This window comes from Cydia fagiglandana, chromosome 27, assembly GCF_963556715.1.
Source record: "Cydia fagiglandana chromosome 27, ilCydFagi1.1, whole genome shotgun sequence".
NCBI classification, from domain to species: domain Eukaryota; kingdom Metazoa; phylum Arthropoda; class Insecta; order Lepidoptera; family Tortricidae; genus Cydia; species Cydia fagiglandana.
This window is the reverse complement of record NC_085958.1, coordinates 3,718,084-3,737,476: the sequence shown is the minus strand read 5'-3', so window position 1 is coordinate 3,737,476 and position 19,393 is coordinate 3,718,084. Positions and strand designations below refer to the sequence as shown.

The 19,393-nt window shown below is 35.2% G+C and overlaps 1 protein-coding gene across 1 annotated transcript in view; it reads left to right on the top strand.

Moving 5' to 3' along the window:
• LOC134677982 (scavenger receptor class B member 1) overlaps positions 1-19,393 on the top strand; it is a 130,594-nt gene that overhangs the window by 26,536 nt on the left and 84,665 nt on the right. The window contains exon 2 of the mRNA XM_063536415.1: positions 12,878-13,024. Within this exon, the coding sequence (XP_063392485.1) occupies positions 12,967-13,024 (58 nt within the window). The 5' untranslated portion in view covers positions 12,878-12,966. The remainder of the gene's footprint in view (positions 1-12,877; positions 13,025-19,393) is intronic.

The following is a 19,393-nucleotide window of genomic DNA, read 5'->3' as shown; positions in this document are numbered from 1 at the left end:
ACTTACTTTTTCGCTGTCGCTTGTTATTGCGACTCGCCTCGGCCAAGTGATTGCAATAATATCCCAGGTTACCTTGCTTTAAAATCAGCGCAAGCGCACGACAAAGCAAAAACGACGTAAGCGCTTTTATAACTTCGCGTATTTAAGCCTATTTTCCGTTGGCATAGTTGTGAGAACTGGCCTGTCAACATTCAAAGCGAGTTCAAGATTTTAAGATTTGCAACTATTTAAAAACCAGATACGGCGTCTTAGGAGTAAATATGAAGGCTAAAAGCGGCATTCTACTTTAAAAGTTGTTCTTAAAGCGGTGTCCAGACGAGATGATCAAATCCACCGATTTGATCAGAAATGAAATTGGCGTCAATCTCCAATTTAATCACCAATTTATATTCATGGTGATATTAGACTTATTAAAGCCCTCTCAATTGAAAAAAATGCCACAGAACGAAAATAAAGGCGTCACAAATTGTTTTCATGACCAAACACATGGGCTAGCCGCTAGGTACACCGCCGCTAGTACCGTAGGCCGCTAGGTAGGTCAAAAATCACGTTTGTTGTATGGGAGCCCCATTTAAATCTTTATTTTATTCTGTTTTTAGTATTTGTTGTTATAGCGGCAACAGAAATACATCGTCTGTGAAAATTTCAACTGTCTAGCTATCACGGTTCGTGAGATACAGCCTGGTGACAGACGGACGGACGGACGGACGGACAGCGAAGTCTTACCCTTTGGGTACGGAACCCTAAAAACGTGCCTCGGAAATCAAGAAAAAGTCATTCCCGGATAGATGCCGCACACACCTTTAGCTTATACTCGGCTAGATGGCGTGACGACACCGTTTCATATTTAACAATTTTAACACATAGATATCAGTGAATGAACATGGGTCATAATGATATAAAAATAATAAAATCATTCATCCATATATATTAATTTTTTGATAATTTTATACGTGTTTCTTTCTTTTCTTGAGTTATAGTCGTGTGTCGATAGATGGCAGTAAATTTACAGTGACTACAACATTTACTATGACAGGACCGCTCTATACTATCTATTCTTTTTGGTCTTAGTTAGGAAACCCGACTCCTTTTCAGTTGCGCTACTTGCGCTTAAAAACCTTAGGTATGTAGGTAATGATACATAAATAAAATTAGGCTGTTTCATGTTGTTCAATGAACTGACAAGTACCTTAAATATGGCGTCATACCTTTATTCTTGTAGAAACTAACGCGTTAAACAAATAGACGAGTCGATGAACTGTGATACAAGTGATACAACCAGTTTGCATCTGTAATACCTTGTAGATATCTAGCCAGAAAAATGGGCATGGCAATTTGAGCCTTGTTTCAAAAGCTTAAGTGTTAATATGTATAGTTTAAGTATATTAGAGACTACCTTTACCTTTACGATTTATAATATTTCTTTTATAATACGGTGATTTTGAGAAAGAGGCAGCAATAGGCAGTAATATGAATTAACAATATGCTAATACAATACTTACAAATCTTTTGTATTGCACAACCTCAAAAACTTTAACATTTCATAGGTATTTACTTGTAAAATTTTCCTGCTGGCTAAGGTCAAACGATGGCCGCTTTTGACAAACAGTAGTGTTGGCACCAATTCTGGAAAAACCCTATACTGCAAAACGTAATTCAAGACCAAAAAAAGTAAGGCAATGTTGCCACTGCAATAATTTGTTTGTAAAATAGTAAATTCCTTTTGATAAATAATCACGCTAAGGTAATTTATTTACTAATAACTTTACTCCTACGATTTAAAAAAGTAGGTACTTTTATTTACTTATTTTAACATAAATACAAGACGCGTTAGTAAAAAAGTGGCAACAAATCTTACTTTTTTTGGTTTTGAATTACGTTTTGCAGTATAGTTTTAATTCGGTGCTATTAAATTGAGAGTTAGACCAAGAAAAGTCTGCAACGATTATGATAGACCGCGCAGTGCCAGTGTTATTTATACGTCATAATTTCATAGAAGTTTGACGTTTAAACTAACACTTGCACTGCGTGGGCTATGAAAATCGCTGCAGACTTTTCTTGGATTGGGGCACTATAATTTGTCAACCGATCTGTCAGGTATAATAGTAGAATGACAAAAAACCCTACCTTTTTGAGCAGACCCCGAGCTTACAAAGCAAAAAGCTGGAACAACGCTGTAAGTAGTCAGTTTTTTCTAAATTAGAAATTTTATAACCTCTAAAGAATCAAAAGTAAGTAGATAGTGGTAACATTTTTTCTCCAAAATTAAATATGAGTAATTTTGCACTGAACTCTAGTGTCGTTTACATATACCTAATTGTACCGCAATTTCATAGGAACCCTAGCATTTCGGAAAAAAACGTTAATTATCATTACTTTTGAGGTTATAGTTCGCTTTTTTTAGCATTAGAAAGAACTTGAAAGAAGGTAAGCGATCTTGACATGTCTTTTAATTAAAAAAACGCTTTTTAAAAATCAGTAACTATTACTCATGAAAGCAGAAGACTATAAATAATCGTATTAGATTCATAATTGTTACATATTTGCCGTAACTTATTTTTAAAATGTGTTTTTCCAATTAAAAGACACATCAAGATTGTTTACCTTATTTCTAATGCTAGAGAAAACAAACTATAGAAAAAATCTAATCTAAAACAAACCCAATCAAGTGCGAGTCGGATTCGCGGTCCAAGGAATCCGTACCCAATACCCAATTCCTAACAATGTTAAATACAAAAAACAAACCACCCAAAAAAAATACCATAAAAAGATTCCACATATTTTTTTAAATGAAATTTTTCAAAAAATAACTAATTAAATCCGACTCACGCTTGACTGCACATGTCTAAAAGGTTTTCTTGTCATCTATAGGTAAACAACTATAAGTAACGTATTTTTTTTTTAATTTTAGACTCACTACTTTTGGAGAATAAGGCGGGGGGGGTCAGACAGACAGACGCACGAGTGATCCTATAAGGGTTCCATTTTTTCCTTTTGAGGTACGGAACTCTAAAAACGGGGCCCGGGCGGGGTATGGAAAGACGAATCGGAATATTTTCCATCTCATTAGAATGCATAGATCCTTCGACCTCTGATTGTACAATGTACGTTGGACGCTTTCTCGCTTCCATGTCGCAACTGTACGGTGATTAGTGCGTTTCTTGCCTCCGTTGTGACATCTGGCATTATTTTATTACTAATGGATTTCGCACAACACTACTACACTCAGGGCCGCCTTAAACTATGCTGGGGCTCTTGGGCACATAAAAATTTGGGGTCCTTTTGGAAAGTAAAGAAAGCGAAAACTAACATTTTTCTACTATGATCTTCTATTTATTATGGGGTCAATAATTACCTATGCTGTCTGTCCTTCGGGGCCCCCTGAGGATTGGAGCCCTGGGCACGGACCCCGTGTGCCCTTATGGTAAAGACGGTAATGACGACACTGATAAAAAAGTTTTCATAAACAAAAAAATACTATTAACAGATTGACCCAAATTTTTGGGTTAATCTGATAATAGTATTTTTTCTTAATTTTTTTAACGTTAGCAAAAATTGTTATATTATTTATTTATTTATTTCTTTGATCAAATAAGTAGGTATCGTGGCATTACGGTAACTAAGGCATTGTAAAACTACAAAGTAACAGAAAATACCAGGAGACAACGAAAAACAATGTATACACATAAAAATGAAATTAACTAAACATTGGGTATTTTTTTTATTAGCCTATAGGAGTGTCCCACTGCTGGGCAAAGGCCTCCCCTCTTTCCCGCCATTTGGTCCCATCCGATGCACACTCCCGCCACTCTTTACAAAATGTGTCAAGGTCGTCCCGCCATCTCCGTTTTGGTCTTCCTCTGCCCCGAGATCCGTCCTGTGGGACCCAGTCTGTAGCTAGTTTGGTCAGCGCTCCGGGTACATTCGGCAGACGTGCCCTGCCCAGTCCCACTTTATAGTTCGTTTTTTTTAGCATTAGAAATAAGGTAAACAATCTTGATATGTCTTATAATTGAAAAACACATTATAAAAGTAAGTTACGGCAAATATGTAACAATTATGAATCTAATACGATCATTTATATTCTTCTGCTTTCATTAGTAATAGTTTTTGATTTTTAAAAAGCGTTTTTCAATTAAAAGACTTGTCAAGATCGCTTACCTTCTTGCAAGTTCTTTCTAATGCTAAAAAAACGAACTATAGCTTGGCGACCTGCATGCCCTCTTCCACACGTTTTGGAACGCAGTTCGGTGTTTCTAACAATATAATTTTAAAATATCTAAATCCTTGATTGATTCATAATGGCCAGGTTACTTCACAATAATGGTTACAGACCGCAGTGATGGGTTCTGGTCTAATTCTTGGCTGGCCTAAGGACCATTAAATGTTATTGCTCAAACCGGCCTTGTAAAGCCAACGGTTATCATTATCATTAACTATTTGAATAATCATTAAATCTGTTAAGTACGCACTTTTGTGTGCGATTGTGTGCATCTTTAACTTTAAAGATCTGGTTTTTTTTTGGATTCAGCCCACTAAGACCACTATTTTTGATCCTACCATTAAAAATTTATCAACTTTGCCCATTCCGTTATGCCACGTTTTTGTATAAGCCTTCGTATTTGATATGATACGCATTTAAAGTATGTGCGAAACGTAGTAGAAATTAAATATTATAATAATTATGAGGGGGTGTGTTGGGTCTTTTTATCACTTGCATCATTATCGGTATTGAAAATTGTAAAATGATCTGATGCTTAACAGTTATGAATAATTAACGGTTAGAGTTATATACTAGACTTATATCGACCGGGATATGAGCAGTGAGCGCGCGATGTTATAAGTTATAACATTTTATTGGTTAACCAAACAAATACCGCCTGGATCAGTCACTGAACGACCTGACTTTAACCTGTATTATTTGATCGTGTAATATTTTCATCTACCCTCAACTGGCTTAAGGAGGCATTTGAGGGTAGATTTTGTTTACTTTTATTTAAATACCTAGAGATACAGAGATTTAACGCTATAGCTCCATTACACATGTAATGGGTCCGGCAGTTTACAACCGTCTGCCACTACACGTCACAGAAGCGCCGTCACTAAACAGTTTTTATCGAGCACACTTTCTACAGTTTTGCAGATTTTGTTAATAAGTAAGTAGGTACCTAATGTAACTGTAGGTATATGTACTTTTATTTCGACTTGACATTGTATTCTTTTATGCTAATCTTAATTAACTTAATTGTTAATTTTTATTTATTTTTTAATTTTTAATGTAATTATGAAAAACGACATGTAATATGAATTATTATGAATATATGAATATTAATATGAATATGAGACATTTGCCCCAATTGACTTTATTCTCATCTTATTTTTTCTCTTTAATGTTAATAACCTGATGTTTTCTTAATCTGACCTTACAATCTATTTTTTTTTAATTTTTCTTTAATGCTAGCACCTATTTTTCGAGTATTTTTCCTATTTTTCTATTCAAGGTCACGTAACCAGTTCCAAATGTTTTCACATTCGACCACTGATGACGTCTTTACGACCTCATGCTGATGATGAGTAGAAATAGGATCGATTAGTTAGTTTGCTCACGGAGGTCGAACCGATCGTTAACTCAGACACGTACTGATGGAAAACTGAGCAAAACTAGTCGGTAGCCCAGCAAACATTTTAAGTATTTTTTCCTAGGCTCGAAGAAGATTTTACCAATTTAAGTGAAAATTACGTCCTAAGTCACCAATTATTTTACGTATTGTACACTTTTACTTCCAAGTCAAAATATAGGGATAATAAAACGTAAATTTCACTTCATAAATACACCATGAAGTCAGGGACTTAGGGGTTGAAAATAAGGCAAAATATTAGGTAAAATTAACCTTAAACCCTGACCAATAGGTCAAATCTACTAATAAGGTATTTTAGGTGTATTTGCGACGTAATTATTACTTATACGGGGACTATGAAGTCACGGACTTAATGGTTGAAAATCTGTCGAAATATTAGGTAATATTAACTTCGAACCCTGACCAATAGGTCAAATGTACTAATAAGGCATTTTAGGTGTATATGCGACGTAATTATTTCTTATACGGGGACCATGAAGTCAGGGACTTAATGGTTGAAAATAAGTCGACATATTAGGTAAAATTAACTGCAAAGGCTGACCAATAGGTCAAATGTACTAATAAGACATTTTAGGTGTATTTGCGACGTAATTATTTCTTATACGGAGACCTTTAGGTCGTCGATTTTATGTCGATTTAGCTACTAATTTTAGGTAAATGTTACTTAAAATAGATACCAAATTGCGACCATATAGTTAAAATCACTTGTAAAGTACTATCAATACCATAAGGTTGTGCCGCCATTTTCTTTCATAATAACGAGATGCTAAATACGAAATTGCATAATTTAAGTTGTTCTATCTTGAATGGTGCCATCGCACGGTACTTCATTCTGCTAATATTCAAAATAAAACAATATTTTTGATCAAGTCAATACACTCACACACACAAATATTCAATTACAACACTCAATTACAAGCAAATATATGCATTTTGATTTTATAAAATGTTGAAAACTTAAATATTTCAAAAGCCCATCGATAGTTTTGTATGTAAAACTAACATACTGCACGAAAAAAATTTCTGTGCACTACATTTCATCGTTCTTCATCAGCGTAATCGGCCTAAATTATTTTACATGACTTAGTGGCCGCCATTATCATAGCACAACTTAAAGTTGTTTTCTTGTTCGACATTTTGTTTCTGAGTGAAAAGAATATACAGGGTGATTCAGGAGACGTGAGCAGGACTAACACTGTGCATTTTGTAAATTATAAGCAACTCTTTCCTATCAGTATTAGTGAGGTTAACGTTAATTTTCTAGTCGTGTTGAAAAAAAAAAGTTATTAATTTATTTACGACATGGATGGTCACCCTAACATTAGAATACTAAACTACCGATATTCTGTGTCAAATTGAATGTCATCACTGTCATCACGGTCTGGTTACTTTTGAAAACTCGTATCTCACTCAGGTTTGACATTTTATTTTCTTCGTAAAAGAGGTTTTATGTTTATTAATTAGGTCTTGTATGGTGACCATGATTGTAGAGAATTAAATTTGACCTCACCAAAAAGTTGAAAAATAGGAAAAAGTGTGGTTGTTTCACATAAATACGACGGTGATCGATCAATTACCAGTTACTGAGTGTGCAGGATTAGTCCTGCTCACGTCTCATGAATCACCCTGTATAAGCGTAATGTTTGTGTCCCTTTTTCTCTTCATCGCGTCTCATCTAAATATTGCCTCGCAGAGTAATTATATGGATAAAAATATGTCGCCATCACGTCTAAAGGTGGTAAAGAATACTAAATTAGTACATTTTCACTACGCGGCACGTCGTGGCGACGTCGAATCCACGTCGGAAACATGACCTAGTGTTGACCTAATGGTTGTAATCACTAATTTACCGTCAATAAATACGTCACCGGCACGTGCGTTTTTTCCCCATTTATGTCGACTCGACGTGCCCACGACGTCGATTCGACGTGCCTCATTTTGGTCTCCTAAATTGTGCGACCTAAAATAGGTGCCTTTGTCGGAATATCGACCAAAAATGTTTGCTGGGAGATTACTTCAACCAAGTATTTTCGACTAAATTTACCTTTTCAACGCCACAGACGTCAATTGACATCAACGCAAAATCGTGACAACGACGCCAAAGACGGCATTTGATATCTCTATTATCCCAAAATCTAATAAAAGCACCCCACTTTTAGGTTGGCATTATTTATTCACATAACTAAATTTTACCCCCGTGGCGTCAGTGGCACGGCAAATGGATAATCTAATCTAAAATCTACAATACAATCGCAAATACAAGGAGTAGACAAAAGGGTACTATGTATTTGTTTTGTACTCTTAGGTTAAAGTGGGTATTATGGCTTTTTTACACCCATCCTGTCTTATGGCGTTATAATATGGGGAAAATTTATATGTAAATTTAATTATAATTAAATAAAATCACTACGCCGTAAAAAACAAACTCCCCCGCCGCTTTTGTTTGTCTGAATGTTCGCGATAAACTCAAAAATTACTAAACGGATTTTTATGTGACTTTCACCGAGCAATATAGTGATTTTTGAGGTAGGTACGTTCCACATCCCAATCTAACAAGCTGCTTGAACTTAAGGATGTACTTACAAACACGCATACAATGTCTGTGCACACCAGCTTCCCTGTGCGTGACGTGCACGTGTGCGTGCGCCAAAATGTTGGAGCCGCACACGCACACGTCACGCAAGCGGTGTGCCGTCTCTCATAAGGATCTGTATATTTACTACAACACTACACGCCCACGTGCACGTCACGCACACGCAGCCGATGTGCACAGGCCTTAAAACATCACGTTCCCTTCTTCGTCAATCGGGTAAAAGAAACCTTAAGATAAAATCTCCAAAATCATAAGATCATTTCGAATCATGGCATATAAATCAATTTTATATGCTTTCATTTCCTCTCACAGTTTGGATAACGTAATTTGCTCACAAAAACGTTCAAGAATTGTAGATGGAATGAAGATACTACTTATTTCGTCTAATTACGTATTCCTCTTTTTAGGGTTCCGTACCCAAAGGGTAAAACGGGACCCTATTACTAAGAGTCTGCTGTCCGTCCGTCCGTCTGTCACCAGGCTGTACCTCACGAACCGTGATAGCTAGACAGTTGAAATTTTCACAGATGATGTATTTCTGTTGCCGCTATAACAATACAAATACTAAAAACAGAATAAAATAAAGATTTAAGTGGGGCTCCCATACAACAAACGTGATTGTTGACCGAAGTTAAGCAACGTCGGGCGGGGTCAGTACTTGGATGGGTGACCGTTTTTTTTTTGCCATTTTTGCATTATGGTACGGAAACGGAACCCTTCGTGTGCGAGTCCGACTCGCACTTGCCCGATTTTTCTTTATTTTATTTATGACAATCTGTTTAAATTGGAGATCAACAATCGTCTATTCTGTATATTTTATATAACAACCTAATTATCAATCAAATAATAATAAATTCAATCGTAATTCAGGTTAATTCAGGTTATCAGGTTATGTGGCACTTTATATAATATTTATTTATTATGTTTAACTAGATCGAACGAGTAAATTGAAAGTAAATCTATGTCTCCATCAAAATAAGTGATAAACTGTACATTACACAGATTAATATACAGGATGGTATAGCACACATGTAATGATAAATGAAAATGACGGTGAACGGATATCAAACGTGTTCTTAAAACTAAGTTACAATCGTAGTTGATGCTTATTACCGGCAGACACAACTTACGTCAGAATCTTAAATAAGGCTTCAGCTAAGTATCTTGTACGTAAGATGCATCAAGTTAGGTACTTAAAAAAACCTTAGGTATTTTTGCTAACAAATTGCAAGCGATTACGATATGACAATCTGTCAAAAGGACTATTGTGTGAAGTATTCAAGTTACGCAACGCGAGGAGCGTGACATGTCATACAATTTTGAACTCTATTCGAATGTTTTACAACTCTAAGCACATACTCTTCAGAAACAAAATATGATAGTAGCGGCGCGATTCGGGAAATGAATTAGAGATTCACTAGATATGAAATAGTAAAGATATGTGACGTTCCACAGCAAAAGGTACCTTATGGTGGTTGTCGCTTACGCTATTATAACGCCGCTCCAATATTATTGCGGCCGCCATAAGGTTCGTTTTTCCTTGGAACGTCACATATTTTTACTATATCGTATCTAGTTAATGTCTAATTCATTTCCCGAATCGAGCCGTATGATTGTATAACTTAATATACACTTAAAGTTAAAGTTGAAAGTACAACTGAAGAATATCACACTTTTCAATTAACACATAGAAGAACTCATAAATTTACAATCGTCGACAAATATAGACTCTAATGTCATTAAATTAACATCCAAATTGCATTGTTAAAAACTGTGACATAGTACCTTTAATTTCTGCTGGAGACGATGCGTTCGCGCAGGTATTTGATAATCGTATGCGAAATCGATGACGTCATCGGTTGCTTCAGAACCGGTGGGATAACGTTTATGTTGGCATTGAGTACTTGTACCAAGGCTATGGCGACTAGTTATGGGGTAAGCACTTAGTAGACATCGTATAATAATACCTGGGAGACCGAGCTTTGCTCGGAAAACATGTAAAAACTCAAAAATGTGCGTTTTCCCAGAGATAACACCTAGCTAGATCGATTTTTAGGGTTCCGTACCCAAAGGGTAAAACGGGACCCTATTACTAAGACTTCGCTGTCCATCCGTCCGTCCGTCCGTCCGTCCGTCCGTCCGTCCGTCCGTCCGTCCGTCCGTCTGTCCGTCTGTCTGTCACCAGGCTGTATCTCACGAACCGTGATAGCTAGACAGTTGAAATTTTCACAGATGATGTATTTCTGTTGCCGCTATAACAACAAATACTAAAAACAGAATTAAATAAAGATTTAAGTGGGGCTCCCATACAGCAAACGTGATTTTTGACCAAAGTTAAGCAACGTCGGGCGTGGTCAGTACTTGGATGGGTGACCGTTTTCTTTTTGCATTTTTTTCCGTTTTTTTTTTGCGTTATGGTACGGAACCCTTCGTGCGCGAGTCCGACTCGCACTTGGCCGGTTTTTTTCACCCCGTTTCCGAGATACCCGAAATATATATACATATAAATATATAAGTAAATAAATGTACAAGAATTTCTCGTTCTTGACACACAAACGTCTGTTAAAATGATCAACAATATACCACAGTAAAATTATTGGGCCATCTTGTAAATTCAAGAAATTTGTATAGTTGAACTACGTACCTGCTTAAAATATTACGACTATTTTCCACCCCTACTTAAATACGGCTTCATATCGAGGGGAACATTAATATAAAGAAATAGGGAAAAAATATCTAGAAAAGATATGATTCCAAAACACAAATTAAATAAATTTATATGCCATTTTTGAAAAGGATTCATGTACAATGATCGAAAATCAATCTCACGTTCCGTTGTAATTCAAACAAGACACAAAAAGTAAATAAATCACAAATACTGATCTGAAAAAAACTCAAAGAATAAGTCCCTATATCACAGGTTATTAGGGTTCCGTACCCAAAGAGTAAAAACGGGACCCTATTACTAAGACTCCACTGTCCGTTTGTCCGTCTGTCTGTCCGTCACCAGGCTGTATCTCATGAACCGTGATAGACAGATGAAATTTTCACAGATGATGTATTTCTGTTGCCGCTGTAAAAACAAATCCTAAAAAGTACGGAACCCTCGGTGGGAGAGTCCGACTCGCACTTGTCCGGTTTTTTAACTAATAAACAAGCTAACCAACCAACTCATAAACCCTTTTAAAAGATAAAAGACAACTTGAATCTCTTCCACTGATCGTGAAGCATGCAAAAACAAGCAAATATTTTTAATTTGACAGTTTTTAATCATGATCCATCTAAATCATACGTTTTATTATATTCTGCATAACTGCAGATATGTTAAAAGATATATTTGAGCGATAAATTTTATTGCTATCATGAATTATTGGCTTGTCAAATTATAATCGCCATGTTAATTTAAGCTTAATGCTAAGCTTAAGCTTTTTTAGCTTTTTTCTTTATTTTGTCAACTTATTATGGAAAAATATTTTATATTTAATAATTTTGCTTTTTTTTATTTAATTTTGCTTCATTATATGTAGTAGTAAAACACTTTATTGTACAAAAATAAAAACAAAACAGGAAAAATAACATTCGTAATTAGTACAAAGGCGTATATACGTTATAGTCCTTTTACAGTGTGTTGGCACAATAAAAGCAAGAGTATATTTTCAAATGACGTTACGTATATATTAAAATTGAATCTTATAGTTTTTCTCTTTCTGTATAAATCAATCTAGAGGCCTATTCGAAACTTAAAAATCTCAACTCATCAATACCTCTCAATAATCAGTCGTATCAAATTCGAATAATATCAAACAGGTTTCCATTATCGAATAGGCCTATACTGCAAAACGTAATTCAAGACCAAAAAAAGTAAGACAATGTTGCCACTTTTTACTAGCGCGTCTTGTATTTATGTAAAAATAAGTAAATTAAAGTACTTATTTAAATCGTACTTTTTAAAATTACTAATAAATAAATTATATTAGCGTGATTATTTATCAAAAGGAATTTACTATTTGTGACGTTCCACGGCAAAAGGTACCTTATGGCGGCTGGCGCTTACCTCGCATAGCGCCGCAATAATATTGGAGTGGCTTTAATAATAGCGTAAGCGCCAACCGCCATAAGGTACCTTTACTCGTGGGAAGTCACATTTTACAAACAAATTATTGCACTGGCAACATTGTCTTACTTTTTTTGATCTTGAATTGAGGCATTATCTATGAAAAGGGACCCATTGTCGATGGCGCTTACACTTACTGCACAGCGTCGCGCGTCATTGTATTTATATCGGAGCGTCGTTAATAATGACGTAAGCGCCATCGACAATAAGGTCCCTTTTCATAGATAACGCCACATATTAGCGTGATTATTTATAAAAAGGAATTTACTATTTTACAAACAAATTATTGCAGTGGCAACATGGTCTTACTTTTTTTGGTCTTGAATTACGTTTTGCAGTCTAGGGCTATAACCGTGAAAATCGATGTTCCCAAATTGCGGGGATTTTTCTCTGTCACTCTAATTACGCCTTCGTTGGAGTGAATGAGAAAGATCCCCGCAATTTGCGAATTTCGGTTTTCGCGGTAGCCGCTTAGAGCTTTTCAATGAAAAGTCGAACTTGGTTACTACAGCAATTTCGTTTTGCCCTCAGGCCCGCAGTCGTCGTCCCGCCGCCGACGCGTGCGCACCTCGCAGACCGTGTGTGTGTGTGATGTACTAGTGTTGTAGTGTGTGTACAACATGCAGGGCCGGGATAAGTTGTGTGCCAAGCTCACGAGCGCCTTTCTCAGGAAGTGGTGTAAGTATTTATTTTTAATTTTCTACGACCACAGTTTTTAACAAATATCTATAGTATGTATTGCTTGGTCGAAGGTAAACACTTAAACAGGTACTTAAGTAAACTTTGAATAACTTTAGTATGGTAATTAAGTAGACATAATTTTAGTTAGTACATTTCATTATTTGAGGCTAGACTTAGCTCTAACTTAAAATCGACTTGTATAAAACTTCCCTATGTTACTGAAATTTTTAAAACCCGGAGTAAGTTGAATTAGTCATATTTGAATTTTGATTATTTTGGTAGATTGGTCCTCGAATAAAAAAAAATGCATAAAAAATTAAAACGCGTCAACTAACCAGAATAAGAACCTCACAATAAAAAAAAAACAATAGTTCTGTCTGATCTGACAAGAATGTCTGACACTTCATAAATATATCAATGACTTTTGCCACTTATTCATGAACATTCCTTAGCGTCTTCGGTTATTACTCACAGCGGAAACTATTGGATTAAAATGTTACTCAACGCGACGCGACGCGTATTTAAGTCATATCAAATCCTAGTTACATATTATATGCACAATATCAGATAACTAAGTAAAAAGAGGCCTTTGCCCAGCAGTAGGACTCTATAACAAGGTAAAAAAAAAATTGCCAAAACATTTTCGTTTCTGACTTTACAGCCCCTTTTTGATAACACCCTGTATAGGGCTAGGGACTCATTTTTTAAGTGATACAGTGGTAGACAATCGAGCATACAGTCATCAGCAATAATGTCTAGATATTTTTGAATGATGATAACTTAGACAAGGAATAAGTATTTTTGTAATGGTTGACTTAGGCTCCAAAAGCTTTTATGTGTTTGTATACAATTATGTCAATTGTATACTCTGTATCTTTAGGTATTTTAATAAAAGTATACAAAAATCTACCCTCAAATGGTTCCTTAAGCCAGTTGAGGGTAGATGAAGACATTACACGATCAAATAATGTAGGTTAAAGTCAGGTCGTTCAATGTCTGATCCCGGCGATTTTGTATTTGGTTGGTTTACCAATAAATGTTATAACTTCCCGAAAATGTACAAATTGTTTGTTTACCTAAAAATATGGACTATACAAGCTGAGTTGGCAGCGATTTAGATAGCATAGAAGATTGACGTTTAAAATAACACTTGCACAAACTGTGCTATCGAAATCGCTGCCGAATTAGCTTGGTATAACTCTCGCCAATATGTAATATTCAAGATGGGATCTTGAATATTTCATCGTTCATAACCTCACCGTCTACACGGTGTAATATGAGGAAACCGAATAATTTTAACCACGCATTTCTGAGGTCAAAAGAAGGAAAAAAATGTAATGTGAGTTTAGGTCAAATTCGCAAAAAAAAAATTTGTTTGTTTTTTTTTCAATTTTTTTAATGTATTTGTACTTAAAAAATAAATTTTATTGGTAAACTTGTCACTTAAAATTGATTTTTACATTTTTTTTTCGTAAAACCTACTTATTGCAAAGTGTTACTTGTCACTTTTTGACATCTATCAATTAAGGATATTTAGACTACGTCCCATAGCAGCAACATCACCATCAAAAAGGCATTTTACACTATGTAACAATACAAACTTGTTTTTTTTTTAATTCATATTATCTCTGAAACTAGGCGAATTTCAAAAAAGTTTATAGGACATTTTTGTCTCTAAATACGACCAGGAATACGCTGTTAAAATCATTCGGTTCCCTCATGTTACACCGTGTATATTATAAACACTTGTTGAATATTGCTGGAATGTCGGTTACGAAACCCTCGCGTTTACTGTTGCGTCGACAAACAATGCTCCTGCGCATGTATAGTTACGATCGATACACGGTTTATTTATCTATATCTAGATGCTGATTGTGTGTGGTCTGTGTAAACATACTTATAATTAATACATTCATGGACAAAAGAGGAACGCAAAAAAAAAGTTTTTTAATTTTGAAAATAATTTATTGCGTTTTTTCTGCCTTCCGCTTTTGGCCATGAGTATAGATTTTCATAAAATAATTTAAGGATAATAAAAAAAAAACCATATATTACGAGTAGAACGTAGAATGCGTAGGAACTGGTGCCTTTTGAATTTTTGAAGTACTTCACACATTTTTACAAAACTTCCGAGTCTTTTAAGTCCCTTTTGTTGTTTGTTGCGTCAATTTTTAAACGCATCTCTAAAGGATTCGAGCCTCCAAATATATCTAACACAGCAATTTTACGTGACATAATTGTTTTTTTAAACGTTTATTGATAATAAATATATGCATTGACCGCATCCCGAAGAAAAATAATCGCATTTCTCATGCGCAACTCCTAATATACAGTCGCCATCAGATATATCGGAGCGGCCAGCGTGCTCACAAATATCTGAGCACGCCTCTATTGTCAAGGTGTTAGAGTGCTCGTTCAGATATTGTGAACACCTTGGCCGCTCCGATATATCTGTTGGCGACTGTACCTACCTGACATAATTAGGTCGTAAATTCTCATATGTTTTTCTACACATCTTCTTGTTTGTTCTCGATAAGCGAATATTCGTGTTTGACTAATTAAATTACCTGATTGACTTTGACCTTTATCTACTCGTGACTTTGTATAGGGTATTAGTTAGACCTTGTACGGGCACTGTGTTTTCCTTCTTATTGTATTACGAGTAAATTATGTTGACAACTAAAGACTTTTTTTTCACTTAATATAGTTATAGTTATTTGTTTTACAAGGGGGCAAAGTTGTTGTTTAACCGCTCGTGCTAATATTGATACCCGAGCAAGCGAAAGATTCCAAAATTGAACCACAAGCGTAGCGAGTGGTTCGAATACTGGAATCTTGAGCGTTGCGAGGGTTTCAAAGCACGAGGGTTAAATGAAATTTGCCCCCGAGTGAAACACAAAATTTTTCACCACACCAACCCGAAGCAAATTTTAAATGTAAAATATCAAACAAAATCAAACCAAATCAAATCCAAATCAATGTTATTAAATATTTGTCATCCAAAATCATCATTTAAAAGTCAATTCTACCAGCAAACATAACTAACTCAAAATTTGCATTTGATTACTTTGTCTCACATGTGAATAAAATGCAACTTTGCTATCAGTTTTCGAAGTGCAAAGTAAGTCTTTCCGAGCTGGTGTGGTGAAAATACATATACCTTCAAATCAAGAGTGAACAGGCACCTTCTGGGCGAGCTCGCTCCATCGTAGGCCACGTCTACGCCTCGGCTAGTCTGTGGCCACGAGTAAGCCCATTCATAATAATAAAAAAAAGAAATACACATACATATGAATTCAAATGAACTTATATATTTGTATATATTTATATATGTTTATGTCTGTGTATTTCTTATGATTGTATTGTGTTCGTACAGGTACCTAATTTTATCATCAATACCACATGTTTTTGCACCGCCTACAACTTATCTGCTTTGCCTAAAGGTTGACTGGTAGAGAATGCCTTATGGCATTAAGTTCGCCTTTTGTACAGTGTGTTTTTCTTATGTGCAATAAAGATTAAATAAATAAATACCTACTCGGTTACAGGGTTATGATTTTAGCAGTCTTAGGATTTGTATATGTCCTCCGTATTGTACAATTTGGTATCAATCGATACATTGTTTTAATTAATTGGTTATCTACCTAAGCTAAATTTTAATCGATTATAAAAATGTGGATTCATACGAAAAGGAAACTGTACATAATCTGTTAAGTATTTCAACTTTTTCGCTGCCATATGTATACCTGTCACTAAATAAATTTTACAGTACATATGGTCCTATTTTCCGGCACTAGTGCGTGAAATAGCACTTTTCGTGCGTATGTCAAAAGTTTACAGTGGCATATGTACTGTAAAACGTTGTATGATACACGTGCGAATAGGTAATTAGCAACTCGTGTCGATTTGAAACACTCCCTTCGGTCTTGTTTTAATTTATCGCCACTCGTTTCGAATTTCCTCTTTTCCGCACTTGTATCGTAAATAACTATTGTGATAGATATGTATACTTGAAGTTCTCTATTGCATCTTGAAAGGGAATTTTCTTTCGAACTCTTTAAGGATTTTTTTAATTTATTATCACACGTGCACAAACAAACTCATTGTTTGTGTTTGAGTTTTGTGCATTTTTTTAATGTTCTCTTTTTCGTTTCACTCACCTCATGCCAAAATAATTCTGAATGTAAGTACCTCTACATACATAATATACGTTAAATTAGCGGAGGCAGTTATAAAGTTGACCCAAAAATTTTTTATTAAGCTATGAGCTTAATCATATATGTTCCTTGAGTAATTCTAAACATTTCAAGCCTGGGAGGCAATAAGAAATGTGTGTCTACTCGGATTTGTAATGGATTCAAACTTTCAACCTCTTTTTAACCCTGTTAGGGGATGAATTTTACAAAACGCTGAAATTACTTTTCCTGTCTTTTAATAATATCCCCAAATACAAAGATTCAAGTCCCGCGTTCGAAAAATTTTTTGATATCCATACAAACTTTCAACCCCTTTTTCACCACCTTAGGGGATGAATTTTCAAAAACGCTGAAATTAGTTTTCTTGTATATTTATAATATATCGTTTCACGAAGTTTCAAATTCCTAGCTTAAAATAAAACTTGAACCCCATACAAACTTTCATCCCCTTTTTAACCCCCTTAGGGGTTGAATTTCCCAAAATCGCTTCTTATCTCTTGTACACTTTATAAATGTAATCTAGTGTGCAAATTTCAACTTTCTATCTTTTGTAGTTTCGGCTCCGCGTAGCAAAAATCTCCAACCAAATTTTTCACCTTTTTACGTTTTTCTTGTAAAATTACTATGAAACTGAAAAAAACAAATATCAGCAATGAATTCTACGTCTTTGGTTTATACGAAAATGATACCAAACTTGCCCAAGTACCCACCAGGATCAGAATAGATTTTTTTTAAAGATGACGGGTGGCGGCCGTCTTTGTACCCCACCCTCCCCCCCACCCCAGGCTAGAAATGCTTAGAATTACTCAAATATCAGATGTGATGAAGCTCATAGCTTAATAAAAAATTTTTGGGTCATGTATGGCAGCGTTACATAACTGATTCCAGTAAATTAACATTTGGCATGAAAACGTGCCCGCTATATACCTAGCGTTATTTACCTAGATCTAATTGTTACGCTACTTACGCTAAGTCCTTTAATTATTTTACGAATATATATTTGAGATTATTAAATGGAGTCAAAAGCATATTAATTAAATCGCATAAACGACGCAGTTCTGATACATCATTAAAATAATTCGATAAAATAATCAAAAACCTTAAATTTACTATTAATTTAAAGCAATAAATAATCCTATCAAACAAAACTCTAGGTTTTTATTGTCGTGCGTCATTGATATGGATACCTATTAGATATTAGTAACTTAACGATTCGTCGATAGTATATGTGCCTACGTCCATACATTCAACTTTCAATTTGTAAATCTTATTCCAGGGAAATAAGGTCTACCGATGATCAGTTAAAGTGTGGTGTGTGAGACTTGAATGACAATTATGTCGTGATATTCGTTCGGTCTTTCGAGTTCCGGAATATAATTACCAGAGCTCGGCGGGGGTGAGCTGTTTTCAGAGTTTGCACAACATGGACATGCCTTGTCATTCGATGGTATTTATTATTATTATTTTATTATGAATGGGCTTACTCATTGTATATGTGCCATATGTGGTGTAATTTAATAACTAAAGAAATTATTTTATTTAGGCTGCCTTTCCGCTACGATCTTTACGTCGCCATTAAAACAAATGAATTTTATAGCAAGCTTTTTTAGTAAACCTCTTCAAATAATATGTATATCCATACATACTTATTTGTACATAAGGCATTGTCATTTTAGTTTAATAATAATTAATAAAGTTTTATTTTAATATTTATTTCTAAGGTGTATCTATATTAATATCTACACTTGACATAAGTGACGTCAAAATGGCTCACCCCTGCCGAGCTCTGATAATTACGCATTCTTTGGTGATTTTATAAGTTTATTCATGAACCGATAACAAAAGAGGGTTTCCACGGTCGAGATTTTCACTAGATGGCAGCACCGTGACGAGAGGTCTTTTGACAGCTGCTGTCAAAATCCACCAATAAAAAAAACATGGTTGAACATGATTGGTGGAATATAACAGCTAGACCTCTCGCCACGGTGCTGTCATCTAGTGAAAAACTCGATCGCGGAAACCCTCATTAAATTGAAATACTTAATAAAAATGCCTGTAAATAAATACTTAAATTATAGGAATATCTATATTACTTTTTCTCAAAAATGGACGGCAAAGTCGACCTTGCCGTCTAAAAAATAGGTCGCGAAGCGCGTAGTTTATGGTCAGT